Here is a 15,327-nt window from a genome sequence, read left to right on the forward strand (position 1 = left end):
AAATTCGAAATAATTAAAGTAACAAAATGCATAAGAAATAGCCACCATAACATTGTTGCTAGTAATAATAGTATTAATATTGATGTTGCCAACAACATCCATTCTAATAATAATCGTATTGAAAACGATAACGTTTCAAATCAGGAGGTCTATAATACCTCGTACGTTATATTAATTGTATAAGAATAAAAGTGTGACAATAGTATTCTGTCTAATTCAAGGAAATTATAATTTGCATCATTAATTTGTTAAATGTACATCTAAAAGGTAGCTGTAATTTACGATTACAATATATTAGTCCTATGTGTAGAAAGTACAATCTCGAAACATCTGTTTCCATAGAATGGTTCCGTCAACGTAGGGACAAGAAACAGTTAAAAAAAAAATCTCAAAGGTTAGTTGTGTAGCGGAAGAATATATATATATATACGTCTATACACAGATTCTTGAATTCTTTCATCTTCTGTGGTTTACCCCTCTGTAGAAAATATCATATATCAGCGCGAGGCCAAGCTGAATGTGTTAATGGTTTAGGGTAGTTCTTCTTCTTTTTAAAAGAAAAGGAAAAAGTTAAAAAAAAAAAGTTAAAAAAGAAAACGTACCGTTAAAAGTCTAAAAAGTAGGTCAAGTTCATCTCTTATCCCTTAATGGTTTGTTTGGGTTCAGTAAGGTCAACTATGTGTCTACTTCCTTATTATGTTTCCGTAGATAAACAAGAATTTGGTAATTCTGTTTCCTTTTGTTTTTGTATCTTTGCAAATACAATTCGATATTGCTACCGCCTACGAATTATTTGGTCTCATATTATTTTTATTCTATAAGCACATTTGTCAGAAAATCTTAATAATTTTGGAAATTATTATTAAAAGGAATATCATTTAAATTTACATGTAAAATTTTAAGGTACATATGTAGAAATGCTATAAAGTTTTAAAGAATTAACACCTTTAGTATAAGCTCATATACATACTTTGTAAATGTCTATAGGTAGCGTATTGATTAGTATCATTGAGTTTATGATCCAATCATGTAGTTTAAAGTTCACTAATCGTGTCATTTCTTAGTTTTATGTACTTATTATGAAATTGTCACTATATACTATATGAGTTCTCTTATCTTGAGTTAGGGTATGTTCTATTTCAATTGTAATTAACTTTAGTATGTAGTATTGCTCGAACATACAACAGTGTTGCAACCTACCATAGGTTAAGTCAATGTTGCCAACCCAAAGTAAAAACTCATTTAACATGAAAGTGTTGCCAACTCGGAAATTTAATTTGCCATTAGCCCTAAGTAAAAAAAAAATGTTTAGATTTGTCGGAGCAAACTAAATTTTTTTTTTCCTTAAGGGGCGTCGACTGTAGTGTGCCACACGCGCCATCTCAATTGGCGCCAAAATTTTTGCCACACTCCTCAATTACTCAAACAATTATCGACAATTATTTTTCTAATTGCGTAGACAAGTTTATTTTTTTTCTTAAATCTTAAAACAAGGAAGAACGAGAGAACAGGGAAATGTTAGTCATTCTCTTCGCGCATTCAAGTTCCTTCCAGCTGTCTTTATTTTTTTTGTTGGATGAAATATTATGTCTGCTTCATCCCTCCCAGCCAGCTGACTGTCTGCTCAAGAATCAGTTAAACTATAACCTTTCTCGTCTAGAGAAGATAATATTTCCGCCTACAGGAAAGTAATAGATTCCTACTTTTGGTTATCACAACTCTTAAATAAATAGATACGACAGCATTAATCCGATTTTCATTTAGTTAACTTAAAGGTTAAAAAGGTTATTTTGCTAGCCAGTAATATATTCAATAACTCTGACACAGAGTCTCATCTTCCCGTAATACAACCACAAGTGTTCGATTATAAATTTGATTATTCACTCTGTTTTTGGACGTTTTAGTAATATAAATTGTCACAGACCTAAGTTATTATTTTTAAGCACACTTGCAAAGTTTGAACTTTTGAACTCTTGAAATTTTATTAGAAATATAATGTGTCTGTAGAGTCATTGTGTAATTAAAATTGTCTTTGTAAATTGTACTATCTGTAACTAAAAGTGACTCTTTGTACACATGAGGTCAAATGTTAACCTTCTCAGGTTATCAGGGTTTTTGTATCAAGAAATTTTCCCATGTAAAGGAAGCTTTTAGGATACGCCCTCCGCCTGCTTGCGCAGTCGCAGAAACTTAAACTCGTTTCATAAATAATTAGAAATCCAATCAGGTAAAACCCTGACTTACCCCTGCCTTCACACGTCCCTAACCTAGTGCCGTGTGAAAATGATAAGGTCAAACAAAAAGTGAGGACATCTCTCTTTAGATGCAGTAAGTGATTGGGAGATTGGGGGATTATTCCATAGTTTTTCGAAGAGGCACGGGCTCACGCCTGTGGCCCCCTTCGGGGGAATTCCGATCACCTTTAGGAGTGGCACAAGCTCCAGCTTGTTGCTTCCTTCGGGTAAAGTTCCATCAAACTCCAAGACATGGACTTATCGTCCACAGTCTAACTTGGAACTACGCCGGAACGTTGACACTCTTGTTATAGCCCGTTCTTCGGTCGGGAGAAACTTTGTTACATCCCTCACCGACTTGTGCTATTGTGTCGACAGTGACTGTGAAATTCCATCATACGGCGTAAGGACGGTATTCCTTCCACCACGGACATTTCATAAAGATTCCTCATTGGAGACGAGCAGTGTGTGTTATCACTAATTCAATCCTAAGTGCTCAACTGGACAGTACCTCTGTTCTCACTGTGAGTATACAATCAACCTACAAACTTAGTTACTACTACTCAGATTCTGCTTACCTAATCTGAGCATTGGCTCTTCACGGATCTCCTCAAGATCTCTCATTAAACTCAACTTTTGTGTACCTAAATGCTTCCTAAAACACTATTAGTTAACCTGTGCTAACGCTGAGTTACGTAGAAAACCTCATGTAGGAAGTCACCCTGTAATGTATTCAGTCTACGGACTTATTCGAGCCAGCTAATAAAATTCTTCCTAACTCGAACTTGCATTGTTTACGTCATTCCAAAAACATTCTCAATACTTCCCTTTTGGTGAACGTTTCATAATTCTTTCTCAATAACTATATTAACGCCTCGTATCGACGTGCCCATGTTGTAGTCTACTGGAGAAGGCAGATGACCTGTGGAATGAAATCCTGTTGGACGTAGTTCGAAACTGGGAACTGCATTCACCATTCGTCTCACCTCTATTCCATCATCCATCCAGGAGAAGACCAGCCTGTGCGAAGTCCCAAATATTCCGAAGACTTCTAATCCCGTACGAAGCTCAGTGACGACATCGTCTTACATGAAGTCCTGATCATCGTCCGTCTATCCTGTTCTTGTATTTCAGCCGCTCGAAGTACAAGTAAGTTTCTCGTAATAGTGTTCTTAGTGCTTTTAAGTGATTGTGCTACCTGGTGCGTACGAAACGGCTACAGCAGCGTCGAAGATAGCCCCGGAGTCTCCCCATCTCGACTTAGAGTGCCTGGAGGTAGGACCACGGACCTCAGGTGGGTTATCACTGTTTATTTAATGTTTTCATGTAACTGTCATTTGCATTCTCTTTTCATAAAGTCGCTTAACTGTAAAGGGGATCACCTCCCAAGTAGTTTCAAAATTACTTTGAAACCTTTTGTTGCTTAAATATCGTTTGTGTGAATTGCTAATTACTTTTGATTTCCTAGATCTCTATTAATTCGAGCAGCAATCTCGTGTCTAATTATAATGATATAATATGTCTTTGATATGCTAATTTGCCAAGTATTCTGAACTGGCTGATAGCAGTGGTATTCCAACTCGCTGACGCCTTCTCGCTAATATCGTAATACTCGTAATTATTGTTCTTTTGCGTACTGACCTCACTCGTCCTCATTCAGACGAAAACCGCCTTGCTTTTGTTATCTGTATTGTTCCGGGACCCTAAAAGCTGTCCCCTTGACGAGTGGTCATTCGATAGCCTGTTTGCTTGAGATGGACATCTGCGCCTTTGCGCCTTCACCCGGTTGTTATTGAAATTGTATGTCATTTAACCATCTATCATCCGAGCTGCATAGCTCCTCTTTGACACGGACTAATTTGAAGTCCCAATATAAACAGCCTTTTTCAAGGCTACCTCTTGCTATCAATATAAACAGCCTTTTTCAAGACTACCTCTTGCTATCAATATAAACAGCCTTTTTCAAGGCTACCTCTTGCTATTGTTCATTATTATTGTACTAATAACAACCTCCTCCACCAAGACATACTTTGGTGACAGATTGGTGGAATGTGCACGCGCAACATAATTGTTGTCGGCCTGTGACATGCGATACCTCGCGTCACGCACATAATTTGATAACCGAATCGTTGGGATATGTACCCGCTGACTTAAGTTGGTGGCTACATTGAGACTCGAACCCTGGCCCACATAAATAGTGGCCCTGAAATGAATTAATCTTGTTGTGATATAATTATCCTCTGGCGGTATATAAATACTTGTTGTTCTTGGCTATCGTTCTCTATATCGGTGTCTTCACACCCTGTCAGTACGCCCATAAATTAGTTAAGCGCTCGTGTATATAAAACCTATATTTTGAATTCTACCTGAGCTTACTTGGGAGCGTGAACAAACTATTCGTTGTTCTTTAAATGCAAATGATAGAATCGGTGTTCTACAACTTTCTAACACTGAGAATCCTACCAGTCCACCACGAAGGTCTAAGCTTCCCCTTGAGACCGTTCGTGGCCGCGACATTATCTTACATGTGGACCACCTGCTATTACATTCTACTGTGCAATGCATTTTGTGTGTGTGTGTGTGTTACTAGCTACAAACATTCTCGTTTCCAATATGTATCTCACCGTTGCTCCCATTGCACAATATATGCAACCCACTGTGCAGTATTGTCTCACTGGCTGCCTATACGAACGGCGTTTGCATCCTTCATGCTTGTAGAGATGAATCTTCGTGCAGTGAGATAAATTTGCGTCTCTTTCGCATATGGATAACGTATGCACCCAAAGCAAAAACACGTATTTTCCATTTTCGTGTTTTCTTTCTTCCTGCTCCTTGCCACCCTCTTCACTCATTTCTGTAGCACATTATGAATATGTTGTACATGTTATTGGTCCATTTCCGGATGTTCTGCTTTCTTCACATGGGTAAGTTCTACCTCAATGGCTTGCGTCAACTATGGGTAGTATTTCGTACATTTAACCTTTTCCGATATCTCTTCTCGTTCTCGCTATATTGCATAAAATCTCATTTTGACCCCATTTTTATGTCCCTATTTGACCCTTTCAATACGCTTGTTGGCCGATATAAAAAAATACGTGTCGCTTCTTTTTTGATGATCTGTATGTCTGTGCAATCTTATCAAAATCGGCGTGTTACACCGAGGTACCCTGCCTTGTTAGTATATTAACTACTACTCCGAAATTGCAGTCCGACATCATAAATATTGACTATAAAACCTAACAGGAAGTTCTGTTTAATTGTTATAGCAATTTCAACTCTCCTCTCCAAAAAAGCTATTAATGACCAAGAAAAGGGTTCCCCCTTTGAATGCGGATTTGATCAGAGATCCTCGAATCCCATTCTACCTACGATTCTTCCTTATTGCAGTAATTTTTCATCTTTGATGTAAGGAACTAATCAATTACCAAAGCCTCTAATCATAATTGGCATAACTATGAAGAAAATTATAATGAAAGCATGAGCAGTAACAATTACGTTGTAAATTTGATCATCTCCAATTAAGCTGCCGCCAGCAATGCTTGACTTTGATGTTGAACCAGCAGGGTAATAGACACCAACAAAGTATTTCACTATCCGCCTAAGATTTATAAGATATTTGACGTTAAGTTCATGTTTAAAGACCCACAAACGACGCAGTCTATTTCCTGTAGTCAACCATCTTGAATGACTGGCTAGACCAATTTCAAGAAGCGCCAGATCCCATGGACGTTTTCCAATGAGAATGGCTTGTGTAATCTGATATCCGTATGTTTGATCTGTAGATAAATCTTTTACGGTATTTTCTGTCAGCGCAATAAGAGGCTCTCCAATTGGGATTTTTTGCTATGAAGGATCGATTTCAAGTCCAGTAACTGCGTCTAGCATATCTCCAATAGTACCTTTCCACTGATTGCTAGACAAAATTATGCCAACCAGTGTTGTGATTAAGTGTCGCAAAGGTAACCAACCCGCTCTGGTATGAAGAGCACACACTAATCAATTTAGCTTACGACTGAGTTTGACTTCTACCCAATGCATAGTACGACCTTCCCAACCAGTGTTGACGTTAGTAAAATCACTTCCAATTGCTTGTAAGATTTTATCAATGCCCTTCTAAAATCTTCAAGATTATCAGCAAAAATTTCAGCTTGCTTTTTATTGTCACAATCTTTCTGAGGAGTGAAATGATAAAGATAGCGTCCACCTGGCTCGCTGTAAAGAGAATAGTGTTATTCTCATATAATCCCAGGGAACTGGTGATTTGAATTTTCTGCTACCAACATAAGGTTCGTAATATCTTCAAGGCCGTCAAAGAAGATGCAGTCGATTATACCTGGCTGACAGAACTCACCAAATTCTTGGTCCACGGATTTCATTATTTTTTTCTTGTGCTCTCTTCAATTTATTGTGATCAATCACAAGCCTTTGGTCTTTGTCGGTCATCAAGCCAACATCCATAAGGGCGGCAGTAGATAAGGCAACTGTGGCACGCAAGCCGACACCATACCAAATGTTCTACATGTCAACATAGCTTAATGACGGGAAGTTCAGAGGGCAACAATTCTCTGCCGGTTCCAATCAAATTACTCCTATGTGTAAATGTATTACGTTTTGTTTTTGTCTTAGAAGTCATTGTAAAGAAACATCAAGAAACCACGATGTTAAAATAAGGACTAGTTGAAAAAGTTTACACACTCAAATTTGAAGCTCTCAATCTTATACCCTTGGAGTTATTATATAATAAACGTGAAAATTTAGCACCCGTTTAAAATTGAAAATTGATCTAATTTAATGGTTGTAGAATATAAATTTAACATAATATTAAAACTGTAATTCAGCAATGTGCAAATAGATAAAACTAATCTTAACAAGCATGTATTTCTCCTCAATAAATTAAATACAACGCTGGCGCCATCCATGAACAACAAAAGTAAATTTGTAAAAAAAAAAATAAAAAAAAAAAAACAAAACGAAAATGACAAAAGTTTGGACTGGCATTTATCTAGCAAAACAACATTATATCGAATTTGTAAATATATGCTTCGAAATACAATGTCAGGTCTCAACTTTTTAGCACCCCTCATTTTAGGATTTTGAAAATTGAAAAAATCGACACGCCCTATTCCTGCGTGTTCTCCGATCGTCATGCATTGAGATGAATCTGCGTCTCTTTCGCATACGGGCAGTATATGCATCCAAAGCATAAACGCGTATTTTCTGTTTTTGTTTCTTCTTTCTTTCTGTTTCTTATCACCCTTACGCTCATTTCCATAACACATTGCGACAATGTTGTACACGTGATTGGTCCATTTGCGGATGTTCTGATTTCTTCGCATGGGTGTGTTCTACTTCTTTGCCTTATATGGACTATGGGTAGTATTTCATACATTTAACCTTTTCTGATATCTCTTCTCGTTCTCGCTATATTCCACATAATCTCATTTTGATCCCATTTTTATGTCCCTATTTGACCATTTCAATGCGCTTGTTGGCCGATATAAAAAAATATGTGACGCTTCTTTTTCGATGTTCTCTATGTTTGTGCATTCTTATCACAATCGGCGTGTTACACCGAGGGCGTGTTACACCCTGCCTTGTAAGTATTATTTGTTTTAATGTGTTCCAAGAAAACTGCACCTAATGGCAACGAACATGTTTCGGGAAGCTACAAAAGCAAATATTGCTTTAAATGTAGCATATGCTTGTAGTATTTACTGTCTTTCATTTTCTAAGAGTAGTACCATACATTTAATAGCATGTGTGGAATTAAAAATTAAGTTGTTCATTAATCCCCAGTTTCAATATAACTTCTACAAAACAAGACACGTTCTTCATTACTATGTTTAGTATTATCCTTTCTATTTATTTGTTTTGTAAATTTGTTATTAAATAACCTGATTACACAGTTTTCCAGACAAAATTTTAAGATATTCATGAGCAAGGAATCAAATCTCTTCTTACACTTTCGTTGTTTAAGAGTACAAAGGATAGTACCTACTTGCGTTGCTCTTGTCAATTTACTTAATAAAATATGAAATACGATATACGGTATTTTAACCGAAAAGGATAGTATCCTATTAGTTATACAACCTTTCGATAAATAAAGTGTTAGAAACAACCAGGTAAACTAAGATTGATATACAAATATTTCGATCATGTCTACCTCCCCCCCCCCCATTTTTAACGTCCAATCGCCGCCACTAGCTATTACTTTCTAAATCATTGAGTCTTCGAAATTGTGTGCTTGTATCTCTTCTGGTTTCAAACTTAAAGGACATGAATCCATAAATAATACGATTATACGAAGTCTTATTCTGTGTAGCCCAAATAACGAAATAAAAAACCATCTGACTTACCTTTTTGTGGTTCAGATGACAAATTTATAATTAATAATGTATGAACTGCACTTAAAAAAAAAAGAAAAAAAAGAAAAAAATACGTACAAAGGCTCATTTAGATTACTGCATTAAATTTAAGATACAGAAAAGTAGATGACTAAATGGTTAGAAGTTAAACTTCTGTATTAACATTTCTATGTCAAGTGTGAAGCACATCTGAATTTTTCAACCATTCGCTATTCATCCCTTTCTTTTATCTTATAATTGTATATGTGCACAAGTTTTGACTTCTCCTACAGTGTTGAATGCAGGCATCTTCAAGAGGGGCTAACGTTCTCTTAGATTCCTTAGATTTCTGAGAAAAATATGTTTGTAGTGTGATTGTTGAAAGTATTTACTGCTTAAAAAAATATTGAAATCTATTTAAACGTTCTGGGATGGGGAGTGGGGGTGATGAGTGTACACAGAAACATGAAATGATCGAAGTATACCTTTTCCTTTTTAAGTACCTTTAATTATAGATGTTAATGTTAAGTTATTCATTTTATTGCAGAGATTTTGCCACAGTCAGCATTACACGAAGTCTTCCAATGTGAAAGTCCCCAGGTTGCCTCATTCCAGCTACAAATGTATTGGCTAATAAGATTTCAAGTACACATCAAGTGCCGAGGAGTTCTTTCAAGTAAAGGATACATTTTGTGCACAACAAAAACAAATGTATGAAGGGCTATACCATTTAAAAGAGTTCACAAGTTTTTCTACAACAGAATCAAATGTGAATAATACTTTGTTTGCAGAGTACTTTCACGTTTTTAAGTATTGTTTTAAGATTAAACAACCAAAGTTCAATTCTCGATTATTTTTTTGAGTTCTTGCTATTTACATTATGATTGATTAATCCAGTTTGTGAAAGTTTTCGTGTTTAAAATGATGTGATCACATAAATTATAAGGAGATGATTGGTACTGTGATATGTATATTTTAAAAATGAATAAGTGTATACGTATTTATCAGCATTATCTGTATGTGGGCATTATTTGATATGCATAGCTTTAAATATAAATATTGCATTGTATAATATGGCCTGGTGCCATGTTATTTCGTGGAAATTGAAAAGTAAACTGTACTGCATACTTGAAATAACTAGAAAGGTGGTTATTAAAATTGTGACATAGGTGCATTATATGCATATCAGGAATAACGAGCTTTAAGCACTAAAAATTTCCTTTTTGTACTATAAAATTTAACCTGTTCATTCCAAACTGTGTTCGTTGAATTTCTACGAGTACCAGTGAAAAATACGAACAGTTATTTACAAAGACAATTATGGATGAATATTGTCACTTTATATTTTGTACATATTTTATGTTTTCTGTAATTCCCTTATGTATAATACACATAAGAAATTTAAATGTTATTCAAGATAACCATTTTCATGTACATTTATACATACCATGTTTCTTCTGTTTTCTTGCGAGTGCTAATGTATTATCACGAATGATTGTATCATCAGTAAAGTTGCACGACGTTTTAAATAAGTTCATTTTTGTTTGAGTAGTTTTCACCTACAGATACCCTGAACACCTTGTGCAGGAATATTCTTTTCTTGTGGATTAGTGTTCGAAAAACTTTCATGGTTTAAGATGTCCGGGTTCAGTTCCTGATGAGAGCTCATATGTTTCGGATCGAAGGTAAATTGTAGATCGACGTTTTATATGGCTTGACATTCAACTCCAAATCAACCAATCAGTAGCTTTCTTATAGCAATTTATCAAACCAGGCCGTTAAAGGGTTCGATTTGAATGTGCATACGTGACTGTATATAAATTCAAATTTGCATACTTGTTCAGCTTCTGCGGCAACAATTTAATTTATTGCTTCCTAACTAAAGTTAATCTGCACAGGTAGTCTATGAAATAAATCTGGACACAGGTAAAGTTAGTATTTGAAATAAATCTAAAGTTTTCGTATTTATTTATTTTTTGTATTTTTTATATTTAACCAAGCAAGCGTTACTGCTTTGATCATTTGATTTGAAAAGTGCACGAGAAAAATCATTTCCCTAGAATAGGACTGTCGAAATACAGAATGAGTGTAAAGTTTTTTTTTTTTTTTTTTTTTCATTACAATAATTAATGCTGTACATATTCAAATAACGTTACAATTCCCAAAAGCAGAAAACATAAGTTTCTTTACTTTTTTCTGGCTTACTTGTATAATCGTCATTTAAGAGTTACGAGTCTATTCTGGAGATGTGAAATGGTCATTGAAACCGTCTGAATTTTATTTAGTAATAATCTCTGTTTCAAGGTAAAATTGAGCCCTATGTCCATTATTCACATCAGTTTACTTTTTTTTTATTCTAGTTAAATTTGTAGGAACTTATGATTTAAGGCAATTTGACGCTACTAAAGTCGTGTTAATGGAAAACTGTCGATGTGGTGCTGTGAACACAGTACAGGTTCGCAAGTAATTCCATTCTGCACGATTTTTTATAGTTTTTCACAAATGAATAGATGTCTTTACGATGTCTTTATATTTTCTGCAGAAATGCTTGGCGGAAGTCTCTCTTCTGTATCTCTGATACCTCGTTTCAGCCATATTTAATCTGAATCACATTAATTGAATGACTTCTACCATTGTGCATGGAATATTTTACCGTTTGTCCTTTCTTGGCTGTATTGGTAGTTTTTTCTGGGTTCTTTGCAAAGCTTGTTTTAGATTTCTTCCCATTTTGTTGCTTATGTTGACCATTTAATTCAAACTAAACTCTGAGGTACAACGCCCTGCAAAGGTCCTATGGCAAACCAGATGACATATATTGCGTAGTCAGCGCATTGGCTTCCAATATATATGATATTACGTATATCGTTCATCACCATTTTAACTTTATTGAACAATGTAAAAATTTTCAAGTAAACTTACTTTTTCCAAGTGCAAAAACATATCTACTGTAAACAGCAGACAATATATAAAAAAAAGTTTGATCTATTTGGAATATAGGAATTTATTACTACAATTTACAACACAACTGACTACTGAATGAAGTTTAACATTTCTCCATAATCATTTATATTGACAAATTCTTACTACTTGTCTCTTGGAATGAGTCAAAAATTGCTTGTGCCCAGCAATCGTAGTTTCTTCACTAATATGTCAGGCCCATTGCCACCTCAATGCTTTTTTTTTTTTCATGGTCATATCAATCGCTCCTGTCATTTGTCCGATTCATGGGATTGTTTTTCTATCTATGTGGGTGATCTCGACAGTTGAACTTCCCATAATTCGTTGTATAGTCTGCAAACGGTGAATATCTGATTTTGTTAATGGCTACGTCTCTGATCCATTTGCCAAGACAGGGAAAACATGTTAATTGAAAATTTTACGCTTTAGACACATGGAGTTTGACTTTTCAATATGAAACTTTCTTCCGAACCCACCCCAGCCTAGCTTAATACGTCTGTTAATTCTTCTTGAACGTTGCCATCCATGAATATCTTTCTGTCCCTAGACGTAGAAAAATGAAATGAAATCTTTGAGTTTTACGTCCCACGCTTATGCCGGTTAGGCTAAAGGAGACTGTGATGATGAGTGATGAATGAAATGGTGGAATGAAGAAAGTGGGAGGAAACGGGAGAACCCCGAGAAAACCCACGCACACAGTGTTTGTCCACCACAAAGTTCATTTGGCGGGGGCTGGGATCGAACCCGGGACCCCAAGCACCAGAGGTGAACGCTCTACCACTGAGCCACCGCGGCCCACCCTAGACGTAGATATCCACTTCTAATCATATTTTGAACTCCATCGTTGAGTTCATGAACTTGTTGAATATCAATTTTTGGAGGGGGGGAAATTGTGGAACAAGATACAGAAATTCATTCTCCTTATCTGGAACAAGGAGGAATTGCTACAAGAGTGGAAATAATCATTGTTCCAATTCACAAGTAAGGCGACCAAACTGATTGTAATTATTATCGAGGCATCTCTCTCTGTCAACATCCTGTAAAATCATCTCAAACTTTCTATTAGCAAGATTGACCCCATACGCATATAAAATTATTGGAAATTATCAGTGCGGATTTGAGCAAATTGATCAACTATCGAACAGATATTTACCATTCGACAAATAGTCGAAAATAAATGGGAATATAATACCGAATACATCAATTATTTATTGATTTTAGAAAGGCTTACGACTTGGTTAGGAGGGAAACACTGTACAGTTCTAACCACAAAAAATGGGACTGGCTTCCAGAAACAAAGACCGAAAAATAGATCATTACGGATTTCCTTTAGGTCTGGCTTTTTCCCTGCATTTTTGTTACCACCAGGAATGGAAATTGAACGATAACACAGGCCTGCAAAAATAAAACAATGCTAAGCTGTTTCGGTTTAGTTAACTGATTCGTATGTGTTGGGGTGCGCTGAATCCAGGAATGACAACCGTTTTGTCCTGGGACATCTGGGTTTCGAACAAACGGGTGATCATTGTTGAACAAAAATATGAACACACACATGCGATTTACAGAAACACCATTAACAGCGTAACACAAATTAATGTGCAGAAACACCCACACACGTGAAGACAAAAATAATACCACCCTCAATCAGATTGCTTGTGAAATCGTCTTTTTTTAAAAGGTCAAACTTCGTTTGGAGCTTGTCATTTTGTAGGTGGCTGCCGGAAGATCCCTAAATAACATCCAGCAGTAGTCTACCATCATAGTAACACTCCAGTTCCCCTGAAACCGTCGTTCCATTTCTTTGATATCTTGATGAAAACGCTCCCCATGCTCTTCACTCACTGTTCCCACGTTGTCAGGAAAGTAGTCAAGGTGAAAGTTAAGAAAATGGACTTTTAAGCATGGAGCAACCAAGCTTTTGGAATGCGTGTAACATTTTTTCAACTATTTCCTTGTACTGCGGGTCCTTTCGGTTTCCCAAAAACTTTTTGATGACCACTGTAAAGGCAACCCAAACCTCTTTTTGAGTTGGAGTCATTGAACTGATGACGTCTTTGTCGGATGAGTTTTATAATATCAGGGCCAACAAAACCCCACGTACTCGTAGTATTTGAGCAACAGTGTAGCCAGAACTACTTACCAACATTGTACAAATCTACTAAATTCGTTTTATGAACATATTTATTGTTTTGGGTTTTTCTTTGTAATCTCGTACTTTCATTCATGACACATTACGATGTGTGTCAGTGTTCCCCATCCAGACCAATATACATGTATTTTCATGTTTCGGGCAGCAAAAATACATTTCATCTTCCATGTTCATTTTTATTTTCGTGTGATGCATTTGCAATGTAGCGATTTCCAGCTACCTGTTTGACCACGTTATATTTCGATTGTGCAAAAACTTGACGTCTCAGGAAGAAACGGGGGTCATTTTTGACTTCGGTGTACCCAGAAGCGTAAAAATCAGCTAAACTTACGCAGACAGCTTTTTGGTTGCAGACCTGTGTAATATTTCAATATAAATATGATAATTTCGTTGTAGACAAACACAACAGGTACAATTCGGAAATTGGTGGTAATTTTAAGTTGCAAGTGTGATACATTATTTATATTTTTAATCTAGAACGATTAAGTATGGTTTGGAAGTAGGGAAAACATCGTAACTACAAACAGACTACAATGATCAACCTTTTGCTTGACGCGATTTGCTAATCGTTTCACTACTCATTTGAGCGTCCCCAAAACATACTTTTGTCCAGTTACCTTCCTTGATGAAAACCCCATTATACTCAGGAAGGTAAAAGCAAGAATATTTGATAACAGTTTGCTGTTTTCTGGTATAATTTGATTCATATTCGACCCGTCTTTTGCATAGGAGTTCGAGAGGGAACTATATTTAAAGAAACAAAGTCAAATCATATTTACTTGCGATGTCAGTATTACAACCTAACAGAAAATAAGCCAAAACCTGAATAAGTTTTGCTGTGCGTAAGACGTGTCTTTTTTTTTTTTAAGCTGAGCTCTTAAAATGATACTTGTGTCAGGAAAACAGATAACTACTTTTTTATTATTTTTATTTATTTATTTTCCGTAAAGTCTGTCAGCAATTAATTCTATAATTAGTATTCAAAATAAACATGCAAACACAATAAGAAGAATCTTTAAAATTATGAATCTTTACAAAACATTATAATCATTTGTTACTTCTATTTCTGGTACGTGAGGTCCCTGGACTTTGTGGTGGACAAACACCATGGGTGTACTCGAGTTTTCCCATTTCCTCTCACTTCATTCATTCTCCCATTATCGTCCATCTCATTATCACCGTCTCCTTTAGCAAAATAGTGGGACGTTAAACTAAATAAAAATGACCTATTTTAAAATTAGATACAAAAAAATATTTAAAGCTAAATTTCATGGCAATTCTACAGTTTGCCAGAAAGAGAAATTTGAATATTTAAAATACAAGAATAATGCTGATATTTCATAACCCTTACGCATTTTAAATTGATAGTAACCGATGACTGAAAGAAAGTAAAATTCTTCTAACAGCATTTGTTAGAAGTTCAGTAGCATATATTTTTGTATGTTTACATCACTTCATCTTCGTACCTAATAAGGATTTCACTTACACCAATGAAAACAAGAATTTGCACGTTTGTTTCTTGTTCATTTGCTTTTCTGACTAGTATTAGACTAATATTAAACTAAAATCCACGACATTGCACTTATGTTTCACCTTTATTTGTTTACTTGTCCCACAGTCAGACTAACGTATCTGCGCGTAC

General features: G+C 35.7%; 1 protein-coding gene across 3 annotated transcripts in view; it reads left to right on the top strand.

The window, feature by feature from the left end:
* Gclm (Glutamate-cysteine ligase modifier subunit) overlaps positions 1–15,327 on the top strand; it is a 445,032-nt gene that overhangs the window by 56,022 nt on the left and 373,683 nt on the right. For 2 of the 3 annotated variants that reach the window (XM_081744088.1, XM_081744093.1), the window contains one exon: positions 9,126–10,113. The exons of the other annotated variant lie outside the window; for it this stretch is intronic. In XM_081744088.1, the coding sequence (XP_081600214.1) occupies positions 9,126–9,295 (170 nt within the window). In that variant the 3' untranslated portion in view covers positions 9,296–10,113. Of the gene's footprint in view, positions 1–9,125; positions 10,114–15,327 lie in introns of those variants that run through there. 3 annotated transcript variants of the gene reach the window in all.

This window comes from Thermobia domestica, chromosome 2 (assembly GCF_964235325.1).
Source record: "Thermobia domestica chromosome 2, izTheDome1.hap1.1, whole genome shotgun sequence".
In the NCBI taxonomy this organism is placed as follows: domain Eukaryota; kingdom Metazoa; phylum Arthropoda; class Insecta; order Zygentoma; family Lepismatidae; genus Thermobia; species Thermobia domestica.